Here is a 19826-nt window from a genome sequence, read left to right as displayed (position 1 = left end):
AATTAAGTTAGTTCGAATCATTGGATAATTTTCAGAAGACTTACATGTAGGTCACAATAGATAGATTTATTATCCAATAACTTTTATGATAATTAATAGCATTTTTTATGAAACACTATTAAAAAAGTCATGAATTGTTAATTTTCAACGACAGTTTAAAAATTTTGTCACAAAAAAATCACTAATTATAAGTTTTGACGACAGTTTAAACACTACAACAAAAGAGACTTTTGGAGACGAAAACTATTGACGAAAATATATTTTGTCACGAAAGCCGTACCTTTAGTAAAGAACATAATATTTCGTTTTCAAATGTACCATTTTTAGAGAGAAAAATAAAATTTTGTCATCAATCTACATGCATAATAAAAGCCCAAATTTTTAATTTAATATTTATGAGAATTGAAAAAAAAAGAAAGAGATGATTTCTTTAATAAATATTGAAGCATGCTGATTTTTTTTTTTTTTTTTTTTTTTTTTTTTTGTGAATAAGAAATAAGAATTGTGAAATGGGAAGAGAAGGAAATTTAAATGGTTGATCTTGTGATGTCTTAGTTGATATGATGAATTGATGATATTAAAAGTTAATTGTGAATTTTAAAATGAAAAATTCAAATTTTTATTTGATGGTTATGTAGTACGAAAAATAGTTAATGTTTATGAATAGTTGAATTAGGTATTGTTATTGAACAAGTTATTAAAATACACAAGTTATTTTGACTGTGTTGTAATTTTTTATTTTACTAGAATAAATATTATTGTTTGGATGTTATATATTAATTTCTTGATATTATGAGACAAGTATTTTGCTTTTGTTGTTTTATGAAAATCAACAATTTAATTTTATATTAATTTGTATTAGATGCAGGTAAGCTTAAATTGAATACTAACAGCTGCTCAAAGGGACACCCAGGACAGGCAGGATATGGGGGATTACTGTGAGATGAAGCAGGCTCTTGATTATGGGACTACTATGGCAAGATAGGACATAGCACAAGCTTAGAGGCAGAGCTATGGGCCATCTATAGAGGATTCACAATCCTTTTCCAAAAAGGTACCAGAGCTGTAGAAATTGAATCAGATTCAAAACAGGCCATCAACCAAATCCTACATGGCCCAAAACAAGGCCCTCATTGAAAATGCTTAGTTTATGCTGCAAAGGTGCAATGTGCAATTACTCTCTTGGCCACACTCTGCATGAGGGTAACAAAGTTGCTGATCAATTAGCCAACATGGGAGTAGTTCATAATGAGCATGAAAACCCTCCAGATGAAATTAGATCCTTAATTATAGATGACATGCTGGAGTTAGTGTTATGAGGGACTAGCCCTTTGGTTTGTTGTAGTTGACTTTTCAACTCTTGTTTCCTTTAAATTTCCAATGAATCAAAAAATTTAGTATTAAATATTTTATTGAATAGATTATTAAAATGCACAGAGACTGTTTATTGAAAAAATATATATAAATTTCAAAAATTTATATTTCAGTATTTCGTCATTAAATTGAAATATTTCTTGACAAAAAATTTCGTCACCGAAGGGTCTTTTTTTTTTTTTTTTTGCATCTGTTGATGACTAATATTTTCGTCACTAAAAATTTTATCACTATTTTTAATGATGAAATATTTTGTTATCCAAAACAAATAGAATGAAATTTTATTTAATTTTAGTGACGAAATGGACATTATAGGTGACAAAATATTTAAGATTTAGCGACGAAATGTTTCGTCACCAAATACCAATAATAGGTGACAAAATAAAATTTCATCATCAGGTACTTTTAGCGACGACCAATCGACGACGAACGTGGTGACAATTATTTTGTTGCAGATCAATTTAGTGACGAAAATTTCTCTATTGGAGACGAAGTGATTTTGTCATTAAAGAACCATTTTGTTGTAGTGAAAAAAATCGTCACAAAAAAGTCACTAATTTTTAACTTTTAACAACAATTTAATAAATTAGTCATAGAAAACGTCACTAATTGTAAGTTTTAGCGAAAATTTATAAAAATCGTAACAAAAAAAAGGTCACTTATTGTCAATTTTTAGCAATATATGAAAAAAATCATCACAAAAAATTATTTTTAGCGAAAATTTTAATAAAATTAATTTTAAATAGAATTTAATAAGAATTAAATCCAACTATTGAAATGTATTGGTAGTTTACCCACAGTTGTCAGCTACCTTAATTAGGTTCTTGGAAAGTCCTAAATTGTTGGTTGATTTCTTAATTAGTTGTTGGAAAGTCCTATATTGTGGGTTGATTTTCATTTTATTAAATGCATTACTTTTTCTTAATTAATTAGGTTCTTGGAAAGTCCTATATTGTGGGTTGATTTCGTTTTATTAAATGCATTACTTAAAAATAAAAAAAATATATATAAATAAAACTTCCAATTGATAAGAACAACTTTAGCTTTTTTTTGCATTTAAAAATATTTGTAAAAGCACTCTGATTTTTTTTTTTTTCTTACAAAACAATATGGCCAAATTATAAAATAAAAATAAATATATTAACACAGAAATCAGTCACAAAAAATATATAAATGAATAATTTTTTAAAATTTAATCCCATTAATAAATTTTATAAAATTTCACCGATTTATAATTCTACCGTTCTGTATCTAATTTTCATAAGTGGTGGATTGACTCCGTGAAGCCATGCCACCATGCAAACTATAATGGAGGAATTATCTCTTTACCTTTGGCCCTATCCAATTACCATGATCCCTATTTTAATTTCTTAGTGCAAAGCTCACCAGGTCCAACTTTGCGGGCTGATCATAGATCACCAATCTATATATAAATGGTGTTGCAATACCACACTTAACGTATGAACCCTACTTACAAGAAGGAAAGGAAAAGGAAAAAAAATAGCCATGGCTAACATGAACTTCTTCTTCTGTTCTTGTCTAGTGATTCTAGCAACCCTACACCTACAAGCAACCCATGCAGTGGAATACAGTGTCACCAACAGGGCAGCAAGCATGCCCGGTGGTGTCCGGTTCACAAACGAAATTGGACTCGAATACAGCAAGCAAACCTTAATTTTTGCCACACGTTTCATTTGGAAGACCTTCCAGCAAAACTCTCCAACAGACAGAAAGAGCGTGTCGAGAGTGAGCCTGTTCATTGACACTATGGACGGCGTCGCCTACTCTGTCAATAATGAGATTCACGTCAGTGCCAATTACATACAAAGGTACTAATGCAGACGAGATTTTATCAATTATTATTATTTTGAAATTAATAATTTGTTTAAATTTTTTTAATTTTGTATAGAATAGGCTAATTTATTTGGTTTCTTATTTCTTATCAATTAGTTTTCCTATTTCACGTGTTTTATTGTTTTGCTACAATTAATGTTTTTTCCTTTAGATATTTTTCACGAGCAATAATTAATAATGTCCTTTGTGGATGTTACCCGTGGTGAAGTAGGTTCTTTTAAAATTGATTTCAAACAATTTGTTAAATCTGTTAAAGGTTATAACAATCCAAACGCCCCATTACTCTACGGTCAATTAGCACTAAGGTATTGTTTGATAAAGCTTATTATAAATTACTAAAAACTAATAATTCATAAAAGTATAAGTCAAAAATATCTCTTACCTAACTTTTAAAAATCATTTTTTTCTACTTTATTTAAATTATTTCTACCTAATTAGTTTATGTTGAATTATTAATAAATTACAGAGTATTTTTTTTCTATATAAGGTACTCCGGCAATGTCAAGAAAGAGATTACCGGAGTTTTGTATCATGAGATGACGCATATATGGCAGTGGAATGGGAATGGCCAAACTCCTGGAGGATTGATAGAAGGAATTGCAGATTTTGTGAGGTTGAAGGCTGGATACGCCCCAAGCCATTGGGTGAAACCCGGTCAGGGTGATCGGTGGGACCAAGGTTATGATGTTACGGCCCGGTTTTTAGATTACTGTAACAGTCGAAGAAATGGGTTTGTAGCAGAACTTAACAAGAAGATGAGAAATGGTTACAATGCTAACTACTTTGTTCAGTTGTTGGGCAAGACAGTTGATCAACTCTGGAGTGACTATAAAGCTAAGTATAAGAATTAGGCACGTGCTTGCTACTTTATTATGACTATAAGGCTAAGTATCTGAAATGTATGAATAACAAACACTGAAGTGTTGTAGTATAAGGCTGGTTTTCTAGTCTTATTGACAAATAAATGTTCCAAAACTATAGAAGAGATTAGTGCTTAGGCATATCGGTGGAATGAATTAAGAAGAGATTATTTTTCTATTTGCATTAAGAAGGGTTCAAGTACGCAGCACAAAATAATACTTACGGGTTGTTTGGTTAGCTTAAATGAGTTGCTTATAATTTATTTTAATTTAAGAATCTGTATTAAACTATTTGTATCTATAACTTAAACAAGTTGAAAAATTTTGATTATCTGAAAGTTGAGGGAGGGATGATTTTGATTTTTACTTTACGATTATCAACTTTAAACTTACAATAAGCTGCACCAAACAGACCCTTAAGCATTGGAGCATCCTCCAATCGAACACTACAACAAATTAAAGTTCACTGTTTTTGCTGCAGGCAGCAAATCATCCCACCCCATTTTATGCTCATCCACTCCACATCATCTTGAATTAGTGTACAAATTGGATTTTTTCTAAAACACCCTCACTTCTGAATTCTTGGACCACCATTATCTAGCCTTTACCTTTTCCTCCATTTTCCCACTGTCAATACTGCTTTCATTTGGTTCCTCCTTTGTGTATTATTCAACGCTGTGCATAATTGTACACTTAATTATTAATATGAGACCGGTATTTAATTTGGTGAGCATGTATTTCGAAGTTTATTGAGTTGTTTATTACAAAAGATTGGAGAATTGTAAGGATGGATTAATTAATGAAGTGGGCTGGATCGAATTGGTGCAAATTGGACTGTCATGAGCCTGGAATTGGGTCAAACCTAATCGTACCATGCAAGACCCAGAACGTGAGAAACCCACCCGTATCCGGCTAAAACAAGGCGGGCATGGTTAGCTGGGCAAAAGGGAGAACAAGCTTGACCGAGCAAGGATAATTATTAGCTGCCTGGTTAACTCATAAGAACTTCAAATCTATGGTTGAAAATAGTTGGACCAATACTAGTTCTTCTCTGAGTGAGAAACTTGATAATCTTGCTCAAGTTGCTAGTACCTGGAATAAAGAGATTTTTGGTAACATTTTTAGAAGGAAGAGATGGTTACTTGGGAGGTACCAAGGGATCCAGAAATCCCAAGCTACCAACTATTCCCATAATCTTCATCGTCTAGAACTTGATCTTATTGAGCAATATAATCATGTGTTGTTGTCACGACCCAAACCCGCTCCTATGGGTTTAGCACCGTAACTGGCCAATAATCCGTGATTACACTACAGGAAATTAGTTTTTTAGCGGCGTTTTGAAAACGGCGCGAAAAGCCTGAAAAACGCCGTAATATCTTATAGTGACGTGTAAAACTTTCGCCGCTGATAGGGCCGCCGCAATAGCTACCCAACGTTTAAAAAACGTCGCTAAAAATATTAGATGGCGTTTCTTAAACGCCGTAAAATCTTTGACGACCGTCTCATCCTCCGTCCCAAATTAACGTGTGACGTCACAATGACGTCATTTAGTGGTGTTTTTTCAAAAAACGCCACTGTTTTTTTATTTTTTTAATTTGTGCTGCTCCCTACAATGACGTCATTTTGTGGCGTTTTTTCAAATAACGCCAATTTTTTTTTGTTTGGAGGGGGGGTGTTCCCTGCTGCTGATGCAAGAATATGAAATAAAATACTATTTTGAATGGTAAAATAAATCCTTGTTTGCAAAAATTGAAGCACCTCAAGTACCTGGATCTAAGTGAAAATAATTTCATGGATTTATCATTCCCACCAGTCATTGCTTCTATGACACAACTGCAATATATCAACTTGTCCAACATAGGATTTGTGGGAACAATTCCCCATCAGCTTGGAAACTTGTCGAGTTTACGTTCTCTCAGCCTTACAAGTATTATGAACGTTGAGAACCTGCAGTGGCTTGCTGGTCTTCCCTGCTTGGAACACCTGGACCTAACTGCTAGATTTAAAACCAATCCTCAATACATGTCATATACATGCATAATGTAATCTCACCAAAATCATCATTTCAAGTGAAAATTTCACATGTAGTGTCATATACATGCATATTGTCAACTAAGATATCTAAGCAACCATGAATCTGTAACACATTGTTTCCATATGATGCAATTCAAACAAAGGATTCCATGTCCATGTTGAGTTTTAGAAACTCAAGAGAACCAAAAAAAAAAAAAAATCAAATAACTTTCTGAAAAATCCATCTTGCTCAGCGAGTTGTACATTCAGTAAAGGGAAAGTGTAGATGCACATGATGGGTGATGACCAACAACACTTCATAAAATGCAAGAAACAGAAGCGTGCTTTTTGATGCACAATCTATTGTTGACAAACAAATGAATCAAAATCAATCCTCACATTGATCTTATTCACATCCAAGTGACTGATAGCAAGGTAGGTTTTGATGTGCCAATGAGTCTTCCAGCTAAGATTCCTCACCACATTCATTGTGAATTTGTGGTTTGGAATGTGAATCGTTTCACGATCATCACCTCGTATGATTGTTGGGGACTACCAGCCCACATGCTGAAACAATTTAAAATACTAATTAGAATAGAGTCTGTCAATTTCCAACCTGCTATCATTTTACAAAAAATCACATCATTATGTTCGTGTGAGCAGCTGCAACTGTAGAAATGAGATGCATGAATTTGCAGCTAATTTTGTAGCTTCTTTTCTCTACATCTCCTTTTTCTAAGGTACAAGTAAAGACAGAAATCACTGAAATCCCTCCTTTTAATTTCTTGACCCTCACAAATTAGCATTTTCTAATGCATTTCTGAATAACATTAAGTACACAACAAAGACTTAAAATGTTTATGACCATGCACATCATAGAACTCAACTAACTAGACTGAACCTGAAGCCAATCAACAAATAAGTGAGAAGGAGAAAACAATCCAACTAGAATAGTTTAGAATGAACCTGAGTTTGTCATATCTACTTCTTCCTCTTCTTCTTCTTCTTTTCTTTCTTTGATATGTGAACCTGTATTTGATAAGAACAAATAACATGAATAAAATGTCATATGAAAATTTCATAATTAACTATTTACTCACTTCCTCAGACGAACGATGGCAATTAAACGATGAGGTGTATGCATGGAATTGTTGTTGTGAATGCACATGTGTAGCAGCTGGTGCAACAGGCCCACCCATGGCCTGTTGAGACTCCAATTGCTCTATTCGTGCTTGTTGAGCTTGGATTGTGCCTTGCATCTCCATTTGTACTTTTTGTTGATTAAGCATTGCATCCATCATCTCTTTCATTTGCATCTCCATTTGTGCTTTATATTGGTTAAGTTGCTTTTGGACTTGCATTTGGATGATACGAGTTTGTTCTTGCGATTGCCTATATCCGCCTCCAAAGACATCTGTCGGAGAAGGACCCAATCCATATGTTCGAACACGACCAGGTCGCTCAGGCCCTAGAACCTGTGTGATAATTTCTTTATCTGTAGCATTGGATTGCGTCCCCAGATCCTTCATTTGTGTCTACAATTGTTAATTAGTAATTAGCCACCAATAAAATTCAGCCTACGAGCAAGACATAATTAGTTAATTCTCACTTCCAATTTGCAGGCACTGTTAAAGGTTATATATAATTACTGACTACCTTATATATATGTTACTGACTACCTTATATATATGTTAGTAGTAGATTTATGTCTTTAATTCAATAAGAGTTCAAAATTACTTGGGTTGATATCATAAACATCTTGAAGCCAGTGCTCCACTTAGTCTCTAGAGTGAGCACTTGAAATGATTTCTCAAACTAATCATAGCTGTCAATGTTCTGCAAAATGCATTATTATAATTATGGTGCTACATACCATGACCTCAGCAACTTTATCATTACTTGGTTTGTTATCCTTCGAGTACCTAACCATCCACACCTCTAAGCGAGTTGCAGGAGCTCCATTCTTCTTATTAGTTTCCTACAATTACACTTCAAATTAAGTAACAAAATCAAAATATACAATTTCAATTTGAAATATAAAGAAACTATATACCTCTACTCGAACAACTGAGAATGGTTTTCTGCCAGTTATGTGATTTAATGTCTTCTTCTTCCGAATTTCTTTGTTTTTTGTACTTTTTTTCTGTTACATATGAACACAAACACAAGATAATTTATTAATTAACAAACTCATCTTATGAGATTACGATAGAGATCAATAAACAATTTAAATGATACATGTGCCTTCCGAGTGCCCCAATAATAGACTAAGCTTCAACATTAATGCTCATGTACTCTTTCGGGTTGATGAGTTAACCTATCAGCATCATTGTTGAATGGCGTATACCCCATTTGTTTAACTCTAGCCTTCCACTCTCACCATTTTTTTCCAACAGATGCCAAAACAAATTTCTTCATTGACTCGTCGGCATCTGTATTGACCTGCAAATAATTGGCAACTTTGTACTATTGCATACACACAGCAGCAAGCCCACAGCAGTAGCTAACAGACCAGTATACACACAGCAGCGCTTATCTGCAAGCATTTTAATGCTTGTGCACAAACACACAAATAATGCACGTATATCACCCTAAACGATAACTTCAATATCATTAAAAGTGATTTCAACAAAAAAACCCAACTCATTATCATCCAAAATGGTGAATATATTTATTAGTTCTGGCACCAATGATCATTTCTAAAAAAAGCTGCCCATGAACTCTCAACCACAAATCTTGCTTTAAAAATTTTACAGCACAAGTAGTCCACTAAGACATTAAAAAATACAAGTATGAAGCTCAATTCATCAAGTAATAGCAATAAATTACAAAGGTAATAACTTTCTCCTGGATCTATAATAGATTTCACATTATCAATCAAAAACAAATTTCCTGGATCTATAATTAGTTAATTCTCACTTCCAATTTGCAATTTTATCTTTGCAAGGCCAAGCAGGTAAGCTTTCCAAAAAATCAAAGCTTAAAATTGATCAACTATAAAATATGAAACAAATAAAATAAATAATAACAAATTAAGATTAAAATTGATATGTAAAATGAAATAATTCTTTTACCTTTACTTCTCTTCAAATTCTCTCTTTGTTTTCCTTCGGTACATGGCTCCAAGTTCTATAAGTGAGGGGCATAAGGTTCCCATCTCAAGCTAAAACACCCAAACGAGAAGCCAAGGTTGTATACCAGTCAACCACTTGGTTCAACTCATTAGGCATAATATGTAAAATTCCACCACTTGGGTTCCAATCACTACCATGCATGAGTGTTGGGCCTCTCAAACTATGACCTACTCATCCAAATATCAATATCAAGTTAGAAGATACTAGAAAGAATGAAAAAAATTGATAAGATACTTGGGTTCCAGTCACAAAACTGTCAAAGAAATTAATGTAATTGTCAACAAAACATCACATCATCAATAAATTATTCATTGTCGTCGCGAGAGGGTGACATTCAAGTGGGCCTGTCCATGTCAATAAAGGTGTATTGGAGGTCTTAAATTAGAAATTTTCATCATAATTATTCACAAAGCAGAACTTCATGTTCTTCAGAGAGCCATAATAACCTTCAATAAATTTTTCTAGGAAACTAATACAAGAATGGAGGGATCAAGAGCAAGGCAATAAAATCACAAATGTGTTCTACAACTATTTCATAACAAAAATTGGGCAGTCAATGAATGAAACATTTACATGTAGGACAATCTTCACTGTATTTATTAAATTAAATTCTGTTGTGTACAAAACAACAACAAGAATAAAAGAAATAGAGAAATGGAGAGAATATGTTTGATTACAAAAATCAAACTCGAAATAAAAATAAATAAATAAAACCACAGATTTTATTTTGTTACAAAAACAAAATTTAAATCTGATTTTAATAAATAAAAACAACACTGAAAATAAATTAAATAACTTACTTGATTTAATTTGTTCGAATTATTTTCTGATCAAGTCCAGTGTTTGACACTGTGTCCTTAAGACAGATTCGTCCTCTCCACGGTGCTTTCAGAATTTGGACGTCTATCTCCCAGGATAAAATGATCTACTACAAACAATAGCAGCACTACAAATTGTTTGCCTTACGAACACACTAAGTGTTTACACTCTTTCTGACAAGTAAATAATGCAGCAAAATGAAGAGGAAGTTTGCAGAATTATGAAGGACGAAAATTAGAGTTACCAAATCCAAATGAGGGTGGTCCTATTTATAGATGTGAAGGTGGCTCTTGGATTTGAAATAAACAGGTATGTAACTCTTGGTTTTGAATTGAACAGGTATCATACCTGTTGGGTTTTGAATTCAAACAGATTTGAATTAATTCAAACAGATAGTAAAACGGGAAGGGCCCTGTTTGGGTGTGCATTAATTCCAAAACAGTTTATTTCTGTTTGAAACCGGGAAGGGCCCTGTTTGGGTGTGCACTAATTCCAAAACAGTTTATTTCTGTTTGAAACCGGGAAGGGCCCTGTTTGGATGAACAAATAATCCAAACCAATTTAATTTGAATTCTGGATTTTATTTTAATAAAAAAAATAAAATTAAATTCAAAAGTTTTTGGCCCAAAAAGATTAGAAGCCCAACCCCACCACACACCACGCACCCGCGCCCAAGCCCAGCCCGCCCGACGGACGGACGGCGGCGGCGGCGCGCGCGCGCGTGTGGTGATTTTTGGGTCCAATGGGTCTAGCCCATTTTGCCCATAACCTCTCCCTCTAAAACACTTGGGTACCCCTTGGGGCACACCCCAAGTATCTCACCCTAAGCCTTATAAACCCTTTCAAAACCTCCCACCAAATCAATGTGGGACAAGCCAATTTACAACCTTAAGGAATTTCCACCAAAACTCCATTTTCATGGAGCACACTTTGGCTTCAATTTCCCATTCACTCGGTAATGGTTTTGAGCAACCAAATATACCACGTGAATCACAACGCGGCATAGAACGCGTTACCACTTTGACCCGAGTAAATCGACACTCGGGGCCCACCTAAAAAATAGACCGAACTTAGGAAAAAATTCTGGTTTTATCCAGAATTTTATAACCATTTCCAACATTACATACAATGATCATCCATAGTAATATTGATCTCCTAATGTGTTCTATATACTGCTCTGCTCAACATTCACTGCTATATTTTCTGTTTTCCTAGAAATATTTATTCTAATCACTATGGTAGAATTGTTTGGTATCATGCTGTAACTGGTACCAAGGGTGGAACTAGGATTTTATCTTGGGGGTGCTGCCATAGCGAAGGCAAAAGGAGAGACTACGATTAACCCTGATCTGCGGTGATGACAGGTTTCTTCGAGCTTCAATTTGAGAGAGAGAGAGAGAGAGAGAGAGAGAGAGAGAGAGAGATCTAGTTCAGAACTGGCTAGTGTGTGTGACATTGAATTTGAATCAAATAAAGATTATATACTATACCTAGTTTTTGTGTTTTAATCAAGGCTAGGGGATGCCATGGCACCCATTACTATACAACTAGTTTCCCCATTGCTGGTACCTAAAAACTTAAAAATTATTTTTATCATTTTACAGCTCTGTGGACTCCAAACTGAAAATAGTCTGATAAACTTGACACACTTTGTTAGAAATATGGAAAGGAAAAAAATGTATAAGAAATAAAGTGTAACCTTCCCTTAATTGTTTGTTTGGAAGTTATTATGCAGGACTTAAAATAGCATCTCATTAGCATCAAAATGATTCCATCTCATCCAATAATGCATACTCTTCTCTAATTGTATATTCTGCTGCAGGAAATTATTATTATTAGTAATTTGAAATCCAATTTCTTTCTATATTAGGAAGTATCAAGGCTTGCAAAAATGCAGCTTTGAAGTGTGATGAATTAAAATACAGCATGATACCATAGTAATATTGATCTCCTAACGTGTTCTATATACTGTTTTGTTTTCCTTTTTTATTTTTTTGTTTTCACTCTGCTTTGATCAAGTGTCCTAAATCAGTCCCAAATCATTGCAAAAGCAATCACCCCGATGCCCAACATTGTTGAATTCACCCCATGTGAAGGAGGTGATGCTCTTCCATGGGAACACACCTTGGTCAACAATGGAAGGCCACCAACCATCTTGAAGAGTCAAGGATGGAGGCTGCCCAAAGGCTCTCCCACCTACTCCCTCACCTATAAATGGAGGTTGAGAGGAGAGAGCAAAGTGTGAGCAAACCGTGAGACAACAAAGAGTGCGAGAGATGTGAGGCGGAGAGACCGTCTCCCTCGGTGTGAGCGAGGGAGACGGGTGAGTGGCTGAGTGAGGAGAGTGTGAGCTCCTCCTCTATTGTAATCTTTCTGTAATCTCCTCATTGGTATAGTGATAAACGGTTACTCTCCCGTGGACGTAGGCATTGGGCCGAACCACGTAAAATATTGTGTCTCCTTGTGTGTGGGTGTGTTTTTCTGCTTGCAATGATTTCTATAAGGTCTTGGGCGGGATCCCAGATCCCAACAAGTGGTATCAGAGCCTCGTCGATGGCGTTTCGGAACAAAAACAGCGTGGTGTTCGAAACTGCCCAGAAATCAAGTTGCTCGAAATCAGGTTTTGAGCATACCAGGAGCAAGGGCTCGAGAAGAGGAGTCCAACCATATAAAGCAGACACCCAGAGGAGTTGGCACGCGCCCCCACGCGCCGCCTGAAGAAGGCGCGTGAGGCCCAGTCTCGGCACGCGCCGCCACGCGCCGTGAAGGCAGTCGGCGCGTCGGCCCAGTCGCATGCACGCGCGCCCACGCGCGGATGAAGGAAGAAGACGAGTGGGAGAGGCGCGTGTATGGCACGCGCGTGCCACGTCAGCAGCCACGTCATCTGCCACGTCATCCGCAGGAGGAAGAATCCTGTGTTTCGCGGCGAAGGTACAGCCGCAGATCTGAGGCGTACAAAATGTTTTGGCTAGATCGAAGCCATTTGGAGTCCGTTTTTGGTGATCCAATAGTGGTTTCCGACTATTTGGAGTATTCCGGACACATCCGTACGGTCAGATTTTGGAGACGGAGTTTCTGTAAAAAGAAGGCAGATTAGAGTGGCAGACGGCGTCAGGGGCCGTGGACGGAATATTCTGTTGGTACACGGAATATTCCCTGAACTTCTGAAAATTGCAATTTGGCCCAACATTTTCAGAAAATTGTGGTGTGGCCCAGCTTTCGGGGATAGTTTTTCAGTGAGGTCCCTGGAAGTGCAGCGAAGGTTGGTCCTAGCTAAACGGACCGCTCCGGACGCAACCGCGAGGTCAGAATAGTGAAATTCTGAACGGTTTGGAAAGATTGTCAAAACATGGGTGTTTGCCATCTTCAATACTCGAAAGAAGGTTGCCGGATATTGTGGAACGCTGCGGATTCACTGAAGAGGTTAGAATGGGCAGATTCTGACCCGATTGGACAACCAGATACAGATTGAGATAGATCATTGAAGACCAGAGGAGATCAGGCTTGATCAAATGGCAGATCGAGGGAGATCAGGATTGGTCAGGGGCGATCAGAGGATTGCAGACATGATTATCTCAAGATCAAAGGTCTAGGAAAGTTCTGTCAAAAAGACACTGTCTAAGGAGACTGGTTCTTAAGTGGGACCGGTTGTGACCCCACCAGTCTTTCCTGGGAACTTTCCTGGTTGTTGAGGTGATCGGAGGATCTGGTTCAATCAAAAGAGAAGACCATTCATCGACGGATAGATGATTTGGCAACCAGTACAGGCTCAGGGAAATACTGTGGCTGTTGGAGCTACTGTATACGAGAAGGTACTAATGGTATGTGGACATGTAGAACAATAGTTGCAGAGGAGCATACTAAGCGCAGAAGTACAATTGCAGACGTGCAACAGTGCAAGGGTACGCTAGAGTGTCGTACAGAGGCGCGAGAAGAGTGTGCAGCAGCGGGTTGTTGACAGTTCACAGGAACTTCCAGACAGAGAAATTGAGACAGGTAAAACGCAAGAGTGCGTGCCAAGGAGTGGCAAGTCTTATTTCTCTATGGTGGTTTCTTTAGTTCCATGGCAGTAGATGATAGAGTTGATGCAGATCTCTCAAGCAAGCTTGACGCAGGGAGACCAGAAGCCATGGGTGCGAGCACTATGCACGGAGTTGCATAGTGGTAACTTGTACAGACCGGTGGAAGTTGTCTTGACAGAAGGGCTAACTGTCAAACATCAGTACGGACAAGTGAGACAGAACCGAACATCAGGGATTGCAGCACAGACAACAAGCGTATGTGGAAACGCCAGGAGGTTGTTCAGAAGTGCAGAAGGGCAAAGGCTGGTTGTTCAGAAATAAGCTCCGAGCAAGGAAACTTGAGGATGTTGATGTGTCAAACTCTGAAGTTTTCTAGTTGCTCCAGTGTTCATCATGCAAGGAGTTGTATGATAGTCAAGGGCATCCAAGCAGGGGGTGCAGGACATCCAATCAGGGGGTGTCGGATATCTTGGTTGCGCAAGTTCAAGCATAGCAGGTATAGACATCCGAGACAGGAAGCATGGAAGAGATCTGTGGGAGATAGGAGCAGTGGCTCTCTCCAAATCAGAGAGTGGTGTGAGTTGAGTTGAGGATGTCGGATTCCCTCCTCCTCTTGTATCTCTGGTGTTTTATCTCTAGCTTCAGGGGATGCAGCGTCTCAGTGAAGAGATGCAGACTATGTTGAATTTGGGCGTGACAAGATTAGCAGCAGTGTGTGCAGTGGATCACCTCACATGGGTTGAGGGGGTGATTTGTTGAATTCACCCCATGTGAAGGAGGTGATGCTCTTCCATGGGAACACACCTTGGTCAACAATGGAAGGCCACCAACCATCTTGAAGAGTCAAGGATGGAGGCTGCCCAAAGGCTCTCCCACCTACTCCCTCACCTATAAATGGAGGTTGAGAGGAGAGAGCAAAGTGTGAGCAAACCGTGAGACAACAAAGAGTGCGAGAGATGTGAGGCGGAGAGACCGTCTCCCTCGGTGTGAGCGAGGGAGACGGGTGAGTGGCTGAGTGAGGAGAGTGTGAGCTCCTCCTCTATTGTAATCTTTCTGTAATCTCCTCATTGGTATAGTGATAAACGGTTACTCTCCCGTGGACGTAGGCATTGGGCCGAACCACGTAAAATATTGTGTCTCCTTGTGTGTGGGTGTGTTTTTCTGCTTGCAATGATTTCTATAAGGTCTTGGGCGGGATCCCAGATCCCAACAAACATGACAGTTTCAAGCATCATAGATTTTTGTATCATCTGTTGGCAGTGTAAATGACAGTTTCAAGCATCTGACTTATAATCAACTGCAACTTCTACCATCAAGAGGCCTAGAATTGAGGTATAGTTTCTTGTTTGATATTTTCTTTAGTAACTTCTACCAAATTTCAATGTTAAAATGTCTTTTATTTATTTATTTTTTATTTTAATGTTGCTTTGATAGAGCAAATTTTATTTTTTTAGCACAACTACCATTTTCTGCTTCCAATCATCATTCTTCTACCTACTAACCACTATCCCCCCCTTTTTTTCCCCCTCTAAATTACAAGATCTTCAGAGCATACTAAACTACAACAATGAGCAACTTGCTGAAAACACTTATGTTATGTGGTTCATCTTCATCTGATGACGATGAGGACATGATGTTTATTATAGCACTGGAGTTTCAGAGGAGGCTAACTCAACTACGTAACCAACAAACTGAACATGTTGGTTCTACTAGCAGTCGGCGACACACTCATCGTGGTAAAGTCTCTAACAAGAAAAGAAAGAGAGATCTTGTGGACACATATCAACAACAAAGTTCTCAAGAAATTATTCAGTCCTCTTTGAACCCCATGTCACCATCTCTCAGTCGTGATCCACACCAAACACAGCCCGTCACCCCAGCAGACACCGAAAAAAACAGAACCAACATGTAGGGCCACATTTGGTAGTTTGTTTTTGCACTATCCTCATTTGGTAGCCAGATGAGGAAAATGAGGTTGGTTAGTGTTGATTGTGGCATCTAGGTATGTTATATGTGTTGAGGCAAACTGAGGCAGCCAAGTATGTACTAATTAAGTTGGTTGTGACTATCAGATGGTGCACTGCCATCTGTTGTTTTTTTTTTTTTCCCTTTCCTGCAAATGTTTCCTATCCTTTAAATATAGCATGTCTGTTCTTTTGTAGTAGTAGTTTAACACTCTTATGTGTATGGGGGCTTCCATTGCAATTTGGTATGCATTTAAAGAAAAAGAACAAAAGAAATAAATAAATACTGAAATGAACTTTAGTTAGAATGTTATGTCAATCTTGAAACCCATAAATTATGCTTCAAGATTAAATTCAAGAATGGATTTATAAATTAAAAAAATTGCAATAGAAATTATCCAACCCTATTGGAGTACCACTGTTGCACAGGGGCGGTCCACACCAACCACAGCCCGCCATCCCACCAGAGACCGACCAAAGCAGCACAAACATGTGATCAGCTTTGGCAGAGTAGTTGGACTATATATATCATTTTTCATCTAATATTGCCATCTTTAAGCTTGTTTTTCTGTGTCCTCATTTGGTAGCCCAGATGAGGCAAATGAGGTTGGTTAGTGTTGCAACTAGGTCTATGTATATGTTCTGATTATGTGTTGAGGCAACCTGAGGCAGCTAGGTATGTTCTAATTAGATTGGTTAGTGTTGATTGAGGCTGTAGAATGATCATTACAACTTCTAATTAGATTTGACTATATCTTGCTGTTAGTTCATAACATAGAAGCCTTTATGGTTTCCCTAGAGGACCCCTAACATACTTGGTAATTAAATATTTGGGGTAGAGTTCCCCTTTTGCAAATGGAGTAGTGTCACTTAGTTTAAAAAAAAGAAATGTAAAACATCAAAAGAAAAAGAACATTAACAAAGAAATCTAATGGAGTAATTCAATTAAATAAAATAATTCATACCAGCAGTAGTGTCATGTGTTGAACCAGTACTCGATGATGCACTAGGCAAGCTACCTGGAGGATACCATGACATGGGTGGATCAGGTATGATGCGCGTACTCTCCTCTGAACTCTCATCTGAACTCCCACTACAAGAACTCTCATCTGCACTCCCACTATAAGAACTCTCAGAATTTGCAGAGGCTGAATGTTGCCTCTGCCTAGGGCATCGTCGATCTGTCATGCTAGTTTATAGAAGACCACAAGCATACATGTAGAATTTTATGGGTTAGCAATGAATACAAAGTACAATAGATACGATAGTGAATACAAAAACAATAGAATTTTAATATCTAACAGAATATGATATTGTAATTTTAACCAGTTCAACACCATTTTTGGCACAAAAGAATCTACTACATTAAGACTTTCCAAAATAGTAAAAAAATTTCTCTACAAATTTAAATTTTAAACACAATCTTAATATAATAGGTATGATCATTCTCAAGGACATAAAAGGATGTCTCAAGGACAATCACGTTGAAAAGAAAACAAATGACGCATTTTAAAAGCAAAGGTTTCATTAACATGAATATCCATGCTAAAAGCACAAATGTAACAATGAATATGAAACAAAATTACAATATCATATCATTTCTTTATCATCTTTAGATTGTGTTTGTGTCGATATCCCAAGAGGTCCAATAGTTTCATCAATAGTTGTTCCAACTTCACCTTGTCTAACCCAATTTATGTCCTCTTCACAAGCAAATGAAGTTGCATCTAACTCTTGGTCGCCAAATCCTTCCACTTCATTGTGATGTTCTCCATCATTAATTGGTTGTTCTCCACACACCTCATACAAGTCTCTAGGTTTCATCTTGACTACAACATCCCAATCAGCTCCAATGGGATCATAAACATAGAAAACTTGTTGTGCCTGAGATGCTAGGATGAATGGCTCGTCACTATTTTGTTTCTTTGTATATAACAAATGATTGAAATTAACAAGTGTGAAACCAAACCCATCCTGCTTTAGTCCTTTGTTATTGTCAATCCAGTCGCACATGAATAGCACATATCTACGGTCGTATGAGTAATACAATTCAATAATATCTGTCACATATCCATAGTATGCTACTTCACCTTCCACGGGATTCATGTCTCTAGTACTTGCATAGCTACAAGTCTTTGCTTTCACCATAACCCCACTATTTTGAGTTTTTCTTCTCCACTCACGACTCCTCGTATGATACCTAGTACCATTAATTATATACCCACTGAATCTCGTGGCCTTTTTACTAGGTCCCAATGCCAAAGTTTTAATCTCATCTGACAACACAACATTTTCAATAGCTAGAAGCTCTTCAACCTATTTTTAAAAAGTTAACAAAATTAAACATTAACTAACAGAGAATTAAAAATTGAAAACATGAGAATTGAAAATTAGAAACATGTAAATTATTAGTACTTACATGAGAATTAAACCATCTGGGAAACTCATCATTGTGATGGCGATCCACATCAAAATCTTTGAGACGACGATGTGACCGCTTAATAAAATCACGATGTTCCCTATACATTTAAAGTACTTATAAAATGCAAGATACTTATTAATGGTATCAATAAAATTTTGGAACAAAGATTGTATCTTTCTCGATATGGGACAACCGCAGCAGTGTTAAATAACACATACCGATGAGCTTGTACCCATGATGTGTCATCAAGTGCAAACCATTTTCCTTTTCCTAAAGCATGACCCAGTAATATCCCAGGATTGTCGCTAACATCGTAATTCCTTATTGGTCGATTCAATTTTGACTCGACATTATCCAAGTACCTTGAGCAAAAAGGTCATACACTCTTCAACTAAGTATCCCTCTGCAATTGAACCTTCTGGATGACTTCGATTACGTATATATGACTTAAGTGTCATAAGATACCTATAAACAAACAAATGCACACGACTTTCAATTATAAACAAACAAATGAATATAACTGTAAATTGGAGTAGAATTGCACACCTTTCTATAAAGTACATCCAGCGATATTGCACTGGACCGACAATCTTGGCCTTCTCTGCTAGGTGAATAAGCAAGTGCTCCATTATATCAAAAAATGATGGAGGAAAAATTCTCTCAAGATGGCAAAGTGTAAGAGCAATTTGGGATTGAAGACGATCTAACCCATCTGGCTCTAGAGTTTTGGAGCACAACTGGCTGAAGAAATTGCTTAACTCAATCAATGGTTCAACAACTTTCTTCGGTAACAAATTTCTCACTGCTATTGGAAGTATTTGTTGCATCAATATATGGTTGTCATGACTTTTCAGTCTAGATATGCTATGTTGGTTGAGGTTAACACGACAAGAAATATTGAATGCATACCCATCTAGAACTTTGATATTCTTCAGGAGTGTACAAAACAAATCTCTCTCTCTATTGTTCATAGCGAAACATGCAGGCGGCAAATAATACCTGTTCCCAACCCTTTTTTTAGGATGTAATGCCTTTCGAATTCCCATATCTTGCAAGTCTCGAAGAGCATTTAAATTATCCTTTCCTTTCCCATCAACGTTTAATATCGTCCACAATACATTATCACACATGTTCTTCTCAATGTGCATTACATCAAGATTGTGGCGAATCAATTATGCTCCCAATATGGAAGCACAAAGAAAATACTCCTCTTCCTCCAATTATGATCCTCCTCGTTGTCCTCTTTTTCCTTTCCTAGTTCTTTTTTGTCTGTTAGTTGGTTGATGCTTAGGCCCTAGCTGTCGTAACACATTAGCTCCCGATAACTGAGTTGGACATGGTTCAAATTCAAAAGTTTCATCAAA

The 19826-nt window shown here is 37.0% G+C and overlaps 3 protein-coding genes across 3 annotated transcripts; 1 reads left to right on the top strand and 2 right to left on the bottom strand.

Annotated features, from left to right (window-relative positions):
* Positions 1 to 2826: 2826 nt before the first annotated feature.
* Positions 2827 to 4333, top strand: LOC114295852 (uncharacterized). The gene is made up of 2 exons (XM_028240141.2): positions 2827 to 3203; positions 3716 to 4333. The coding sequence occupies exons 1-2, from the start codon at positions 2881 to 2883 to the stop codon at positions 4077 to 4079; spliced, it is 687 nt and encodes a 228-aa protein (XP_028095942.1). The 5' UTR covers positions 2827 to 2880; the 3' UTR covers positions 4080 to 4333.
* A 2739-nt stretch (positions 4334 to 7072) lies between these two features.
* LOC145804780 (uncharacterized) lies at positions 7073 to 8543 on the bottom strand. The gene is made up of 3 exons (XM_082899888.1): positions 8155 to 8543; positions 7202 to 8079; positions 7073 to 7130 (listed from the first exon to the last, which is right to left on the bottom strand). The coding sequence occupies exons 2-3, from the start codon at positions 7628 to 7630 to the stop codon at positions 7083 to 7085; spliced, it is 477 nt and encodes a 158-aa protein (XP_082756014.1). The 5' UTR covers positions 7631 to 8079; positions 8155 to 8543; the 3' UTR covers positions 7073 to 7082.
* Positions 8544 to 17630: 9087 nt separating this feature from the next.
* Positions 17631 to 19592, bottom strand: LOC114295858 (uncharacterized). The gene is made up of 4 exons (XM_082897260.1): positions 19009 to 19592; positions 18681 to 18824; positions 18460 to 18559; positions 17631 to 18356 (listed from the first exon to the last, which is right to left on the bottom strand). Exons 1-4 carry the CDS (start codon positions 19590 to 19592, stop codon positions 17631 to 17633), a joined length of 1554 nt encoding a protein of 517 aa, XP_082753386.1.
* Positions 19593 to 19826: the final 234 nt, after the last annotated feature.

Source organism: Camellia sinensis, chromosome 12, assembly GCF_055761805.1.
Source record: "Camellia sinensis isolate YWXY chromosome 12, ASM5576180v1, whole genome shotgun sequence".
NCBI lineage: Eukaryota > Viridiplantae > Streptophyta > Magnoliopsida > Ericales > Theaceae > Camellia > Camellia sinensis.
Note: the sequence above shows the minus strand (reverse complement) of the source record. Positions and strands in the feature narration are given on the sequence as shown.